At 37.6% G+C, this 14,077-nt stretch overlaps 1 protein-coding gene across 2 annotated transcripts in view; it reads right to left on the bottom strand.

The window, feature by feature from the left end:
• The window catches only part of Cltc (clathrin heavy chain), a 62,531-nt gene that overhangs the window by 25,895 nt on the left and 22,559 nt on the right, over positions 1-14,077 (bottom strand). For both annotated transcript variants that reach the window (XM_029484013.2, XM_029484015.2), the window contains exons 3-10: positions 13,230-13,498; positions 12,168-12,329; positions 10,152-10,265; positions 9,665-9,838; positions 5,530-5,727; positions 4,340-4,540; positions 1,248-1,400; positions 703-825 (exon numbers count right to left, since the gene is read on the bottom strand). In XM_029484013.2, the coding sequence (XP_029339873.1) occupies positions 703-825; positions 1,248-1,400; positions 4,340-4,540; positions 5,530-5,727; positions 9,665-9,838; positions 10,152-10,265; positions 12,168-12,329; positions 13,230-13,498 (1,394 nt within the window). The remainder of the gene's footprint in view (positions 1-702; positions 826-1,247; positions 1,401-4,339; positions 4,541-5,529; positions 5,728-9,664; positions 9,839-10,151; positions 10,266-12,167; positions 12,330-13,229; positions 13,499-14,077) is intronic.

Below are 14,077 nucleotides of genomic sequence, written 5' to 3'. Positions count from 1 at the left end.
CACGAGGAAGTTCTAGACCAGCCTGCTCTGCATATGAATTCCAAGATTAGAGAGCTATATAATGAGACTGTCAAAACAAACTAAAACTTATTGAAAACTCGGGTCTCTAAGTTACAGTTTAAAAAAAAAAATTAAAAACCCGAAGGATATACAATATGAAAAATTGGCTTACACGTTGTTCTCTTCGTTCTTCTCCCCAACCAGGGGAGCACACCGTTCATATATATTACTTCTTGGCTTTTTGACCAAGATAACGTATTTCATTTCACATATCTGTCCCTAATCAAACTGGTATTTGTTTTATTTTAAAACAGTAAATATTATTTACTATTACTATTTAACTAAAAAAAACAAAAAACAGTTTTTCTGTGACAAGAATTCAGTGACTAGCTCAGCAGAAACACTTGTATGCAGGCTGACTACCTGAATGCAACCAGGCTGCAAAAGTGCTCTCACACATTGTCCTCTGACCTCCATACATGCCACGGGTGCACCTCTGCCTGAAGTAATATTTACAATTGGTATCTTGCTGCCTATTCTTTTGCAATATGTTGTGGTAAGATATTCAGAGTTTATTCATGCAGGGACACAGGAATACAATTTCTGTCAGCTGAAAGTTTAAATTATTCTCCTGACAAGTGTGTGAAACTCAGACTCCCCAACACTTGCAACTCCATGAAGAAGAGTCTTAAGATGCATTACCTGGGTGATATCAGCAAGAGGCTCTTCATCCTGAACTAACATTTGAGCAAACTGCTGTCCTTGATCTGGACTGATCCGCATGACATTTCGCAGGAGAAAGATCCAGTCTGGAGTATAGCCAACCTACAAATAGACAAAGACCTCAATCAGGCCACAAAGTTTCATTTTAAAAGCATTAAAAGCCTTTTCTATAATAAAATATTATTAACTACTGGTGACTATAAAACTATACTTTTAGACATTCAATAAGACCATTTCAATGACATACTTGCTAGAAGATAATTATATTACTTGTCAATGAATGACAATTTCAAAAACTGACCTAACACATGCTTAACATTGCCTCCACAATCTTAAAATTGTAGTTGCTTTCATGTATATCACTAAGGTATGAACTCTGCATATGACAGTTAAGAAGGAACTTTTTATGCTTTTCCAAGTAATTTAAAATTTAAATAATGTATCAATCAAGTTAAGGCTAATTTCTGAGGTTTTTTGTTTATTTTTAATAAACTTATATTGAGAATTTCCCCCACTGAACTTACTTTTTTAGCATATAAAACAATCTTCTGGACTTGGCCTGTCTCTGCAAAGCACTGGATGACTTTATTAGGTACATTGGCCCTGAGGTAAACACTCAGTGCTAATGTTGGGTCCACAGATTTAACGAGATCACCCAGTTCTTCAGAACATTCCAGCTGCCAAAGGAAAAAGAATTTTGTTAATGACCCATTTGCTTTTTAAAAAACGAGTAGTTGATACCATTTCTCTATAAATATAACTCATATAGAAGATACTCATTTTAAAAAGATTAAACATACAAGATTTGTGGCTGGTAAAATCTGGATATGATATTCACAGTAGTGACTATGTAGAATTATCCAGAACGATTCCTTAAACAAGATAATTCTGCTTTTAGGTATTGCCTACGACCTTGTCAGGAATGTACACTTTCTTTCTAGTAGAATCTTATACATCTAACTAAGATACTCAACTATTACAGCTTTCTTTTCAACTTTTCAAAAATAATGTCACTGGTTTTTTATTTGTGTGTGTTTGCACAGAGAGCAGGAGAGGACATCAGATCCCCTGGAGCTAGAGTTGGAGGTGATTATGAGCCATATAACATGGGTGCTAGAAACCGAAGTCAAGTCCTCTAGAAGAGTGATAGAGGCTCTGAACCAGTAAGATACCTCTTCAGTCCACTGATAATACAACTTTTGATTCAGCCTTGTCAATAAAAATCAATGATGCCAGTTGGCCTGTACTATTAACACTTGGGAAGCTAAGGAAGGAGTACAAGACCTGCCTGTGCCACAAAAAGACACTGTCTCACTGTCGCTAAAGCAGTAAATCAATTGTACAAAGTAAGCTAATGACTCCCTACTTACACTAGGATTATTTTAAAACTATAGGGATAATTTTTAAACTAGGATATACCTTTTATAATTCAAGAGCCCTAAGATCCATCATTTATCTTTGTTTATTAACTTTAGGATTTGAAACGGTTAGGCAGGACACTAAATTTACAAAGTAAAATAGATACAAAGTTTACAATTTCCAGGTAGTATTCAGCAGGTGCCTCTTCAAATCCGCTTCCTAGAGCTCTGCTGTACATGAGTTTTCTACTTTTTATTTCTTTTTTTTTTTGTTGTTGCAGTTGGGAATTGAACTTATGGCTTTATCCTAAATAAATTAGTCCTATACCACTAACCCACACCCCCAGTCCAATTTTCTACTTTATTCTTTTTTTTCCTTTCCTTTCTTTTGGGGAGGGAATGAGGACGAAATCTCACTATGTAGACCAAGTTGGCCTCAAACTCAGTCAGCCTGCCTCTGCCTCTAAAGTGCTAATTATGCACTTTGTGTGGGTTTATGTACATTTGAATGCCAGACTACCAAAGTCAGGCTCTCAAGATTCCCCTTGAAGTTATAGGCAGCAGTGAGCTGCCTGACATTTGTGCTGGGAATTTAACTTGGACCCTCTGTAAGAACAGTATGTAGTATTAACCACTAAGCCATCTCTTGAGTCCTAGTGTTCACTTTTTAAAAAGAATAGTCCTTATAAACTCATGCAAAGAGTTCTGTCTTGGGAGGCAGAGGCAGGCGGATTTCTGAGTTCGAGGCCAGCCTGGTCTACAGAGTGAGTTCCAGGACAGCCAGGGCTACACAGAGAAACCCTGTCTCAAAAAAAAAAAAAAAAAAAAAAAAGTTCTGTCATTCTACACATTTTACCTGAACATGCTCACTAATGGACAGTTAATGAACCTTACTGCAAATGAGCCCCCATGACTACCAACAAAAGGTAATAATATTCAAAAAATTAATACCCTATAGGTCATTTCAGTTATCCTGGCTGTTCCCATCCTGTTATCTTATAAAATTAGAACAGTGTTCAAAAATGTTAGCTTGGCTATTCTTTAGGAGAAAATGTTATGTGCTAAGCCTCTCAAGTCTGAAGTACTGTCCTCTAGTGCCCTGTAAGACAAGACTAGCAGAAGACAGACTAAGAAACAGGAAATTAAGACTCCAGAATGTACCAACGCCACCAACACACACTGCTGTTGAAAGGTTTAATATCTTGGTGAGTAATCACTCCAAGAATGCTGCCTCAGACCTGACAACGGCACAAAACATGGCAACTCAAACTGTTACTTTAGGCAGGTAGGCAGGAAAGCTTTCTTGTGTGACTGTATAAAAAGAATAATTATAAATTGCTTAAAACTTGTTTGTTGACCTACAAATATTTATTGCTTGATTTTTCATTCTTCTCTATTAGAAAAATGTGCTTTGCAAGACAGTATAGAGTGCTAAATATAAAAGATATATTCGACAGCACAGAAAACAATACATTTTATATTAAAATATAATACAATATAAAAAATAAGATATATTTTACAAAAGACTCCCATTTAAACTCTTTTAAATACTTTTTCTTTTTTTTTTTTTTAAAGATTTATTTATTTATTATATGTAAGTACACTGTAGCTGTCTTCAGACACTCCAGAAGAGGGCGCCAGATCTCGTTACAGATGGTTGTGAGCCACCATGTGGTTGCTGGGATTTGAACTCTGGACCTTTGGAAGAGCAATCGGGTGCCCTTACCCACTGAGCCATCTCACCAGCCCCCATACTTTTTCACATTAACACCATTTAACATTCTATAAAATCACTGTCAGACAGAACCTCAATGTATTAAATACAGCCAACCTGGCTGTTGCATACCCAAGTGTGTTTACCAGCATCAAAAGTTACGATGCTAATGACAGTTTATAAATTCTTACAGAGGGAGAGAGAGCAAGCAGGAACTACTGGGCATGCATATCAAGTGTGGGATATGGAAGATCACGTGCTAAGCAATGTCAAACACACTGACAAATATGCCTGTACAATGAAGGAAGCCTCTCATGTTAACTGTTTTCCAAGGCCAAACCAATAGTAACTCGCTTCCAGTCTAGCAGTTTTAACTATCAAGCAATAATCCTGGATCATGTGTTAAACCGGCAAGGTCCAGTTTTGTTTTATTTTCATAAGCAACAAATTAATAGGTATTGATACTTTGGTAGAAACCAACCATTTTAAATTGCTAACATGGTATTTAAACAAAGGAAAATTATATTAATTCAAATTAATGTACCTTATCTTCTTTCAGCCATTTCTCCAAAAGCTGTTTCCGCCCTTGCTGAAGTACAGGTCTACATAACTCTAAGGACTCGTATTTGTTCAGCTGGCCCTGGTCCAAAAGGATTCCAAAATACTGAAGTAGAGGTGAAGTTTGACCTGGCTGAGCTGGGACACTCTGGAATCGACGGATGGTATCTGGAGTACGGAGGATTCCCTTTAAGAAAAAGAAAGGTTAAAGACTTCTCAGTGACTGACTCCTCAGTGACCCAGTAACACTAACAACCCTCCATGTCCTAAGCCAATCTGAACCACATGGTTGACCTGTAGCCTCCACATTACAAACAGTCACCACATAGTACAAAGATTAACATCTCTGGTTCCATGACACAAAATTATTCAAAATCAGAAATTTGCCAAGGTAATTATGTCAACATGTGATATAAGCATAAATAGTCTTCCACAAGGAAGACCACACCAATTGATTATCTACTATCTAATGGTCAGCCATGTAAACATATACATACAAGCAGGATTACAGGCTTGGCAGGTTATATTTATATATTTAGGAATATATTCATATACACATATGAATATGATCATGATGAAAAGATCATGAATTTGAAAGAAAGCAAGGAGGGGTACATGAGAGGGCTTGGAGGGCAAAAGGGGAAGAGAAAAATGATGTAATTATAGTAAAATCTCAAAAATGAAAAAAAAAATAATTTAAAGGTGAAAAAAAGATATGCATATTCCTGCAATAGTACCCACTAGTCATTAAATCAAGTTCAGTAAGCACATACTGCATAACTAACACTCATGTAAAGGCCTATGGGAATAGATTCTGCTCATTTTCTGACTACTCTACACTCTACACACTACAAAACCAACCATATACTAACTGCTCAAATTAAAATAGAAAGCCATCAATTATGAGCCCAGATAATATTGTATTTTAGTAGCTGGACATAACTCTGCCTACATCAACTATATAGGTCTATAGGTCTACAAATCCTTCTAAGATTCTGCAGTTTAACACACCAAACTAGAGACACTGAGAATTAGTTATCATATTTTATTAAAAGAAAAATTAACTGGAAAGGAGTTAGTTAATCTTACAGAGCTGGTTCCTCTTCTAGCAGTATCAAAAATACAGCCTAGTAAAGCCACCCCAAGCATGACAACCTTAACTTCATAACTAGTTACCTTTGGAGCATTAGCAGCCACCTTTGCAGCCTCTGAGTAGTTTCCCTGGGCGAAGAGAGCATTAAATTTCCGGGCAAAGAGTTCTTCAGCACCAGCTAAGTTGTTCCGCACAGCCATTCTCAGAGCCAAGTCAGGATTTTGTAGGACATTGGTGATGTAAGGAATTATGTTCTCCTCTTCCACACAAACTGACAGGACCTGCAGGTTACCCATAAGAGAATAGTTATTGTGCTAAATCTGTTTAGACGGATTCACTAGGTAATTAATTGATTATGCTGACGCTTGCTTGTTTTGCCACCAATGGTAACAGTGTATGGTAAAATTATAGACGGAGCTCTAGGTTAAGCTCACCTTTAACATCAGCACAGTAGCAGAGAGAAGAAGCCCTGCAGGCTCCTTAACTCCTGATTATCAGATCATCCCTAACTAACTCATTCTTGGCCTTTTTTCTATCAGAGACACAACTAAATAGAGAGATGAGAGCTACTTACTTTTCAAAACCACTTTTGGATGGTGTTAGAAATACAATTAAACAAAGAAGAAAAGAAACTGAGACAGCAAGCAACTGTAATTCAGTATGACGAAAACATTACAATGACAGAGTTTTCCATTACAGGGACTCAAAGTACCTGAGCCTGGAGCTGAGGTAAGAGACGGAATTGCCTCGTCATAACATATCACTTTTCAAAGACTGATTAAATGAAAGATGTTTACTCTGGGGAAGAACATATATACATACTAACCTGGAGGAAAGCCAGTACATGACAAAACCACTACAATACTAGCTTTTAAGAATTTTAACCATCTGAGAAAATACTTTCTGGTAGAATTTTTTCTTAATCTTACTACTATACTCTCACAGAATAAGAACTACTTAGATAATATGATAATTAATATGCTACAAAATATGAAGAGTTATCAAGGGGCTGGAGAGATGGCTCAGAGCACTGACTGCTTTTCTGAAGGTCCTGGGTTCAAATCCCAGCAACCATCAGTAATGAGATCTGACACTCTCTTCTGGTGTGTCTGAAGACAGCTATAGTGTACTTACATATAATAAACAAATAAATCTTAAAAAAAAAAAAGAGTTATCAAATATCCCAAATTCAGAACAACTGATATCAACCTACCCAACTGGGTAACTTCCCAGACACTACAATAGGTACATATAGCCTTCTGATAGTAAATATTCAGTAATACTTAAGAAGCTAGAAAGTAGGATGCAAATAGAAGTCTTATCTTTACACCTGATGGAGCCTGTCTTAGGGATAACAGGAAAGAAAGCCCTATAAAAAGGAGTTTGTCAAATTTGTAACTGAAACAGATTTTCCCCATAGATTTACTTCTTTTGATAATAAGAATAAATGCACCTAACTGGCTCTAAACCAAAAAGTTCTTATGAGACAGTATTAAAAAGATTTTGTCATTATACACTGTAGTGCTTTATTTATTTATTTTTTGTGATAAACCTTTTTCTTTAAAGATAAAATGGCAAATGAAAACTAAAAACAGGTGCTGGAGAGATGGCCTTGAGGCTAAGAGCACTGGATCCTTTTCCAGAATACCAAAGCTTAATTCCCAGGATACACACGGTGGCGTATAACCATATGGTACTCCAGTTCTTGGGGTTCTAATGTCCTCTTATCCCCACAGGAACCAGGGACTCATGTGATACACAGACAAACAGGCAGGCAAAATACCCAGACATATAAAATACCATAAAACTAAATACTAATTGATGCCATTTACTAGACTTAAAAATAATGATCAAGCCGGGCGTGGTGGCACACACCTTTAATCCCAGCACTTGGGAGGCAGAGGCAGGTGGATTTCTGAGTTCGAGGTCAGACTGGTCTACAAAGTGAGTTCCAGGGCAGCCAAGGCTACACAGAGAAACTCTGTCTCGAAAAACCAAAATAAATAAATAAATAAATAAATAAATAATAATCATCATAATCATAATAATGATTAAGGTAAATAAAACTAAGTCAATGCACACAAGTTAGACAACAACCTTTTATCTTATTTTATTATTATTTTGTTTGTTTTATAATTTTTGAAATAGGTTCTCACTGCCTTGACTGACCTACAACACACAGAAATCCTCCTGCCTCAACCTTTCAAGTGTGGGAATAAAAGGTGTATACCTGTCTTAGTCAGGGTTTCTATTTCTGCACAAACATCATGACGAAGAAGCAAGTTTGGGAGGAAAGGGTTTATTCAGCTTACACTTCCACATTGCTGTTCATCACCAAAAAAAGTCAGGACTGGAAGTCAAGCAAGTCAGAAAGCAGGGATGTTCTTTACTGGCTTGCTCCCCTGGCTTGCCCAGCCTGCTCTCTTATAGAACCAAGACTACCAGCCCACAGATGGTCCCACCCACAAGGGGCCTTTTTTCCCCCTTGATCACTAATTGAGAAAATGCCTTACAGTTGGACCTCATGGAGGCATTTCCTCAACTGAAGCTCCTTTCCCTGTGATAACTCCAGCTGTGTCAAGTTGACACAAAACTAGCCAGTACAATACCCATGCCAAATTCTATATAATAATGTTTTTAAAATTTATTTAAATTGTATTTATTTAGCACGTGTGGTTTGTGCACATTCATAAACATACAAATATAACATGTTTATGGAGGACAGAGGACAACTTGGGGAAGTCAATTCTCTCCTTCTACTATGTGAAACCAAGAGATCACAAACAGTTCACCATGTTTGCTGACAAGCACATCTACCATCTGAGCCAGTCTGCTGACCCCCAATAGTCTTTTTTTTTTTTAAAAAAAGATTTATTTATTATCATATCTAAGTACACTGTAGTTGTCTTCAGACACTCCAGAAGAGGGCATCAGATCTCATTACAAATGGTTGTGGGCCACCATGTGGTTGCTGGGATTTGAACTCAGGACCTTCAGAAGAGCAGTCAGCGCTCTTAACCACTAAGCCATCTCTCCAGCCCCCCAATAGTCTTTTTAAGTAGATTTTATTACGTGTATTTGAGATTTTTGAAATGTCACACAATAAATAGCAAATGGTGATAGTAAAGAAAACTAACACTGCTCTGTACCTTTTAAAATTACATTTATTTGTTTACTTATTATGTGTGTGCACGCATGTGTGCTCTGGTATATGTATGCATTTTATTATTTATTGTATGTGTACATATGTGTGTTTGAGTGTATGTATGCCCCTGTCACAGTGCACATGTGGATTCAGAGGACAACATGCAAGAGTCTCTATAACATGCAAGTTATGGATACTGAACTCAGGTGACTTTTACCAGCTAAGCTATCCTAACTGACCCTCACATCAATTTTTGTTTAGTTTTTTAAAGTTGTATTTTATTTCTAAATCCTGGAGACTGAGGAAATGGCTTAATTAATAAAGTAAAAAGATCTCTTCTCAAAAACTAAAGGAATAAGAGAACTTGTAACTCTTACAGAGGACCTGGGTTTAGTTCCCAACACCCACATGGTGGCTCACAGCCCCCTATAATGCAGGGGACCTGATGCCCTCCTCTAATCTCCATAGCTACTGCATAAACATAGTGCACATATGTGGAGGTAAAACACCAAAGACACAAAAAATAAATCTTAAAAAAAAATTTTCAGCCGGGAAACAGAAGCTACCAGCCAGATAAAATTGTACCTGGCTGTTTCGGGTACCTGGACCATTCTTTGTGAGGACACTAAAAAAAAACTGGCATATAAAGTCACTGGGGGTATGTGTGCATGCACCTGTGTGTGTGTGTGTGCCCATCTGTCTGTGTCTATGTGTCAATGTATGACTAATGATTCAAAAAAAAAAAAATTTTTCTTTCAAAATGAGGTAGAAAAATAACAGACACCTGCTACCAACCTCTGACTGACAGAAAGACACACACATACACACAATATACTAAGGAAAAAAAAATCCTAACACAATTTTATTAACTTTAATCTTCATATTGAACCGATGCCAAAACCTGTTAATCTTACATATGCTATTTTATGTCCTTTGACCTTCATCTCATTTCTTCTCTTTGCCATCCACCATTAAGAACTCTTTTCTGATATCCAAAATTAACTTTTAGGGAAAAAAAAAAAGTGCTAATGATAATGTGCTATGTAAATGCCGCAGGTTCAAGGCTTCCTTACCTGTCCCTTTCTGTTGACTCCTATTATTCCAGCTGTGGCTTCATGAGGTGCAGTGACGAAGATGGTCTCTCCACTGATTCTGTTCATGTAGATGCACGTGCCAGTCTCAAGATCATAGAGGTGAATGTAGCCATACTTGGTAATCAGGAACACCACATCATGCTTCTCACTGATCTGAACAGAGAAAATGAACACTTCCTATAAAACTCTGACATGAGGCTGAAAGGAGAAAATGCTAAAGTAGTATTAAGGTTTCCTTCATGATAGCTTGTCTAAATGCGGGATAGCTCAAACAAAACATAAAACAAGAGTATGAGTGAAATCTGCGAGACGAAAGAGACATAACTCTGACATAGCCCAATTATCACATTCTAACAAGTCTTGTTAATAATTTGTATTTTAGAGTAATTCTTTTAAGCACTACTCATACCAACTGTGAACAGGATATAAATTAATTAAAGGTGAGATTTTTATTTTGATAAAATACCTGCATTGCAACAGGAAAGTCATTTTGTGCTTCTGGAGGAAAGAACACATCCACTGCCTTCTTTGGGAAAGGTTGATTCCCTGTGGGTGGGGTACCAACTTCAATGATATGTAACTGTTAAAAGAAAAGAAAATCTACCATCAACCTAAATCATGTATCGTTTGGTTACTGCAAGTTTTTTGACGCTAAATGGAAATAAACAAATGTTCTATGGTAAGTGAACTGTGTGATCATCTATACTGTGGGATGCTTCTCCATAAATAAAACTGAATGGGGAGGGATGATCCCCAAGTCATACATGTCCTGTACGATTACTTTGTTTATGAAACAAGCTCTTACAATGTAGCCCGGGATGACCTAGAAGAAAAAAAAAAAATTCAGGACCAAGCTGGTCTAGAGCTCAGAGATCTGTGTGCCATGAATACTGGGATTTAAGGCATACCAAGCTATGTACCATTCTTGTAGTGGCAAAATTATAGAGGTAGGGGGTGGGTCTGACTCTAAAGTCATGCTGAGGCTGACAAGGTGGCTCAGCTGGTAAAAGCACCTATGGAATAGGCCGACCATTTAAGTTCAATTCCTGGAAGTTATGTAAAAAAGCCAGACACAGCTGGAATTCCAGCACTCTTAGGACTAAATGAAAGGCACAGACAGAGAATCACTTGAGCCTCTTAAGTGCTAGGATTCAGATAGCTGCGATCTCGTTTTTCATTCTTAAAAACTACTTACTAGGGTAACTGGGGTGGAGAAATAGAAAACAAAGATGAGGCTTGTCTTTTTCTGACTTGGGGAGAGACAGGAGAGTAGTCAAGTTCTAGTAGCAAGTAGAGCCAGTATTCCATTTTAGAGGCAGCTAACAGTTGTTTTCCATGTCTCTCAAAGCTAGCATGCAAGCCATGTGACTCTGCCTATACTAGACTTCAAAGAGGGAACTCAGGACATCAGGTTATTTTAAGACTGAGGGAGAGTCTACTCTGGCAGTGAAAATAGCAGCAAACTGAGTCACCAGAACCCAGCAGTGCAGGCCTATCAGAAGCACAGGTCACAGATCTGCAGCGTGACTTCTGCCTGGAAGCCTAGCATTTTTGCTTATTTCTCCTTTCCCAAGTTTAGTTATACAGCTGTCCTAGCTACTGCCAGGTACCCAATACCTGTCAATAAGTTTTTTATACTCCAATCAACCAGACCTTGTTTCTGTTGTCCTCAACTAAGAATTTCAATGTAAAATACTGTAACCTGTCTAGGTAATTTCAATATACAGCTAGAGATGAGACTCTCTAATTTAAGCGATCATCCATTCTATCTACCTCAAGTCACCTAGGGAATTTTTTTTAAGGTTTTTTTTGTTTGGTTTTGTTTTTCTGTTGTTTTTGTTTTGTTTTTTTAAAGATTTATTTATTTCATGTTTGCAAGTACACTGTAGCTGTCTTCAGACACTCCAGAAGAGGGTATCAGATCTCGCTACAGATGGTTGTGAGCCATCATGTGGTTGCTGGGATTTGAACTCAGGACCTTCGGAAGAGCAGTCAGTGCTCTTAACCACTGAGCCATCTCTCCAGCCCTCACCTAGGGAATTTAAAAAGGATGAATCGACTTCTCCTTGGGCAATACTTAATGAATCAGACTCTTGACATGTACTGCACACATAAATGGGTATTTTAGCAACCCAGACTCTTGACATGTACTGCACACATAAATGGGTATTTTAGCAACCCTAATGAGTCTATGCAGAAAAAGCCTTTGATAAAGACAATCAAAGAGCTCAATGGTCTAAAGGTTTATAATCCCAGCACTCAGATCCTGAGGCAAGAGACTTAATTCAAAACCAGCCTAGGTTATATAAAAAGACACTACTAAAAGTTAAGGTCCACAAATGGCAGAATAGGATTATATATACTATTTGTCAGGCACCACAAATCTGAATACTATGAAACTTAGGAAGAAAAATGAGTATTTTTAACTTAGATGACAAAGAGCAAAACAGACTCACTAAAATAATTATCGGACACAACTTACCTTTCCTCCTGCCTGACCCCGCACAGCAAAACAAAATAATGTTGATTCTTCTGCATTTCCTTCCATCTTAAATTGTGCAAAACTAGCTGCATGCCCTTCAATAGGCTGAGAAACTTTCCTATCTACAGAATACAGCTGCATAGCTCCAACCACACGATTTTGCTGCAAAGAATAAAAACAAGAAACAAAAATCTTTAGAGATCCAGCAGATCTCAGATTCAGTTAGTGAAGCAGTTACAATAGTTTGCCAGCTTCAGCAGTCACTCACTCTCTCTCTCTCTCTCTCTCTCTCTCTCTCTCTCTCTCTCTCTCTCTGATTTATTTATTAAATGTATGTGAGTACAATGTCACTGTCTTCAGAAGAGGGCATCGGATCCCATTGTAGGTGGTTGTGAGCCACCATGTGGTTGCTGGGAATTGAACTCAGAACCTCTGGAAGAGCAGTCAGTGCTCTTAACCACTGAGCCATCTCTCCTGCACTTGTTAGTCTCTTATTGTAGATTGACACTTAACTTCAAAAGTTTACCTCCAAAATTATCTTATTAAAGTCTAATGTGAATAAAACATGTCTCATCCTATCATCTCTTTACCCATCTTACTACAACAATACAGATTCGTTCTGCAGCACACTGACTCCAAAAACATTCTAATCACTCAATCTTTCCTTAATCTGTGAAAATTAAAAACTGATAAGAGGGGGGCTGGTGAGATGGCTCAGTGTGTAAGAACACCTGACTTCTCTTCTCAAGGTCCAGAGTTCAAATCCCAGCAACCACATGGTGGCTCACAACCATCCGTAACGAGATCTGACTCCCTCTTCTGGAGTGTCTGAAGACAGCTACAGTGTACTTACATATAATAATAAATAAATCTTAAAAGAAAAAATTATAAGAGTACTCAAGTTTCATGTCAGGTTAAAGGTATAAGCCAACAATCACTAAAAACGAAAGCCTTTCAAAATAAATCAAATTCAGTAACATTGGGTTTGAAGACCTAACTGAAGTGATATTGAACAAAACAGGGCTTTAGACCACTTCTTCATCAAAAACTAACGGGACTTACCTGTGCAGATATGCCAGTCAGAAGCAACCACTTCTGCTTTGCATCTGTACGGTAATTGATGATCTGGCATCCTGCGAGGCTAGAATGACGATCAAACATTTTCACTGGCTGAGACTCTCCTTCCATACTCCAGTGATAAACTGCATTATCCGTAACAAGAGCAACCGTATTCAAAGAGATCCATTTCCAGAAGGTGACGTCATCAGTCATGGTATGGGCCTTCATTTTACTTTTCATTTCAATGTTAAATATCTGAAGAGTTTTGCCAGCTGAATAAAGAATTAAAGAATAATGAAAAAAAAAGCAAAGTTTAAAATTAATTAATACCTAGCTAACTATCCCTATGTTCCAAGTAATGTGGTTTTATCCTGGAACTAATAACTATATGAGTCACATTGCTAGAACTACAACTGAGACCAAGCAAACCAATGTACACCTGCACCCTTAGGCAAAACTCTTTATTACCTCTAACGAACACATCGGCAATACTATAAACATGTGACTTCTACAGGATTCTACATCCAAAATGAAAATGAGACTAAGGAAAAGCTTTCTTACTGATAAAAAAGAAAGCTGTAACTTTCATTGCATACTTAGCTCACACATAAACTAAGGTAGCTGTATATACAAAAGACAAAGCCAATCTAATAGAAACACAAGGAGGAAATGTCCACTTTTTAAAATGCAGTCATCTCTCACCCAACTCGATTTTGTGGAAACTGCGTTTTGAAAAGAAGTTGTACTTCAACTTTGCTGGTCCCCATAGTGCATGCTACATTTAACTGGTCTAAGATACAAAGGGAAAACAGAAGTGCTGGAGAAAGAAGAGGAAGACAGGGGGAGGGTGG

The sequence above is a fragment of the Mus caroli genome, unplaced genomic scaffold (assembly GCF_978045245.1).
Source record: "Mus caroli unplaced genomic scaffold, Mus_caroli_1 scaffold_13, whole genome shotgun sequence".
In the NCBI taxonomy this organism is placed as follows: Eukaryota; Metazoa; Chordata; class Mammalia; order Rodentia; family Muridae; genus Mus; species Mus caroli.
The sequence above is the reverse complement of the archived record's forward strand: the minus strand, read 5'-3'. Positions and strand labels throughout refer to the sequence as shown.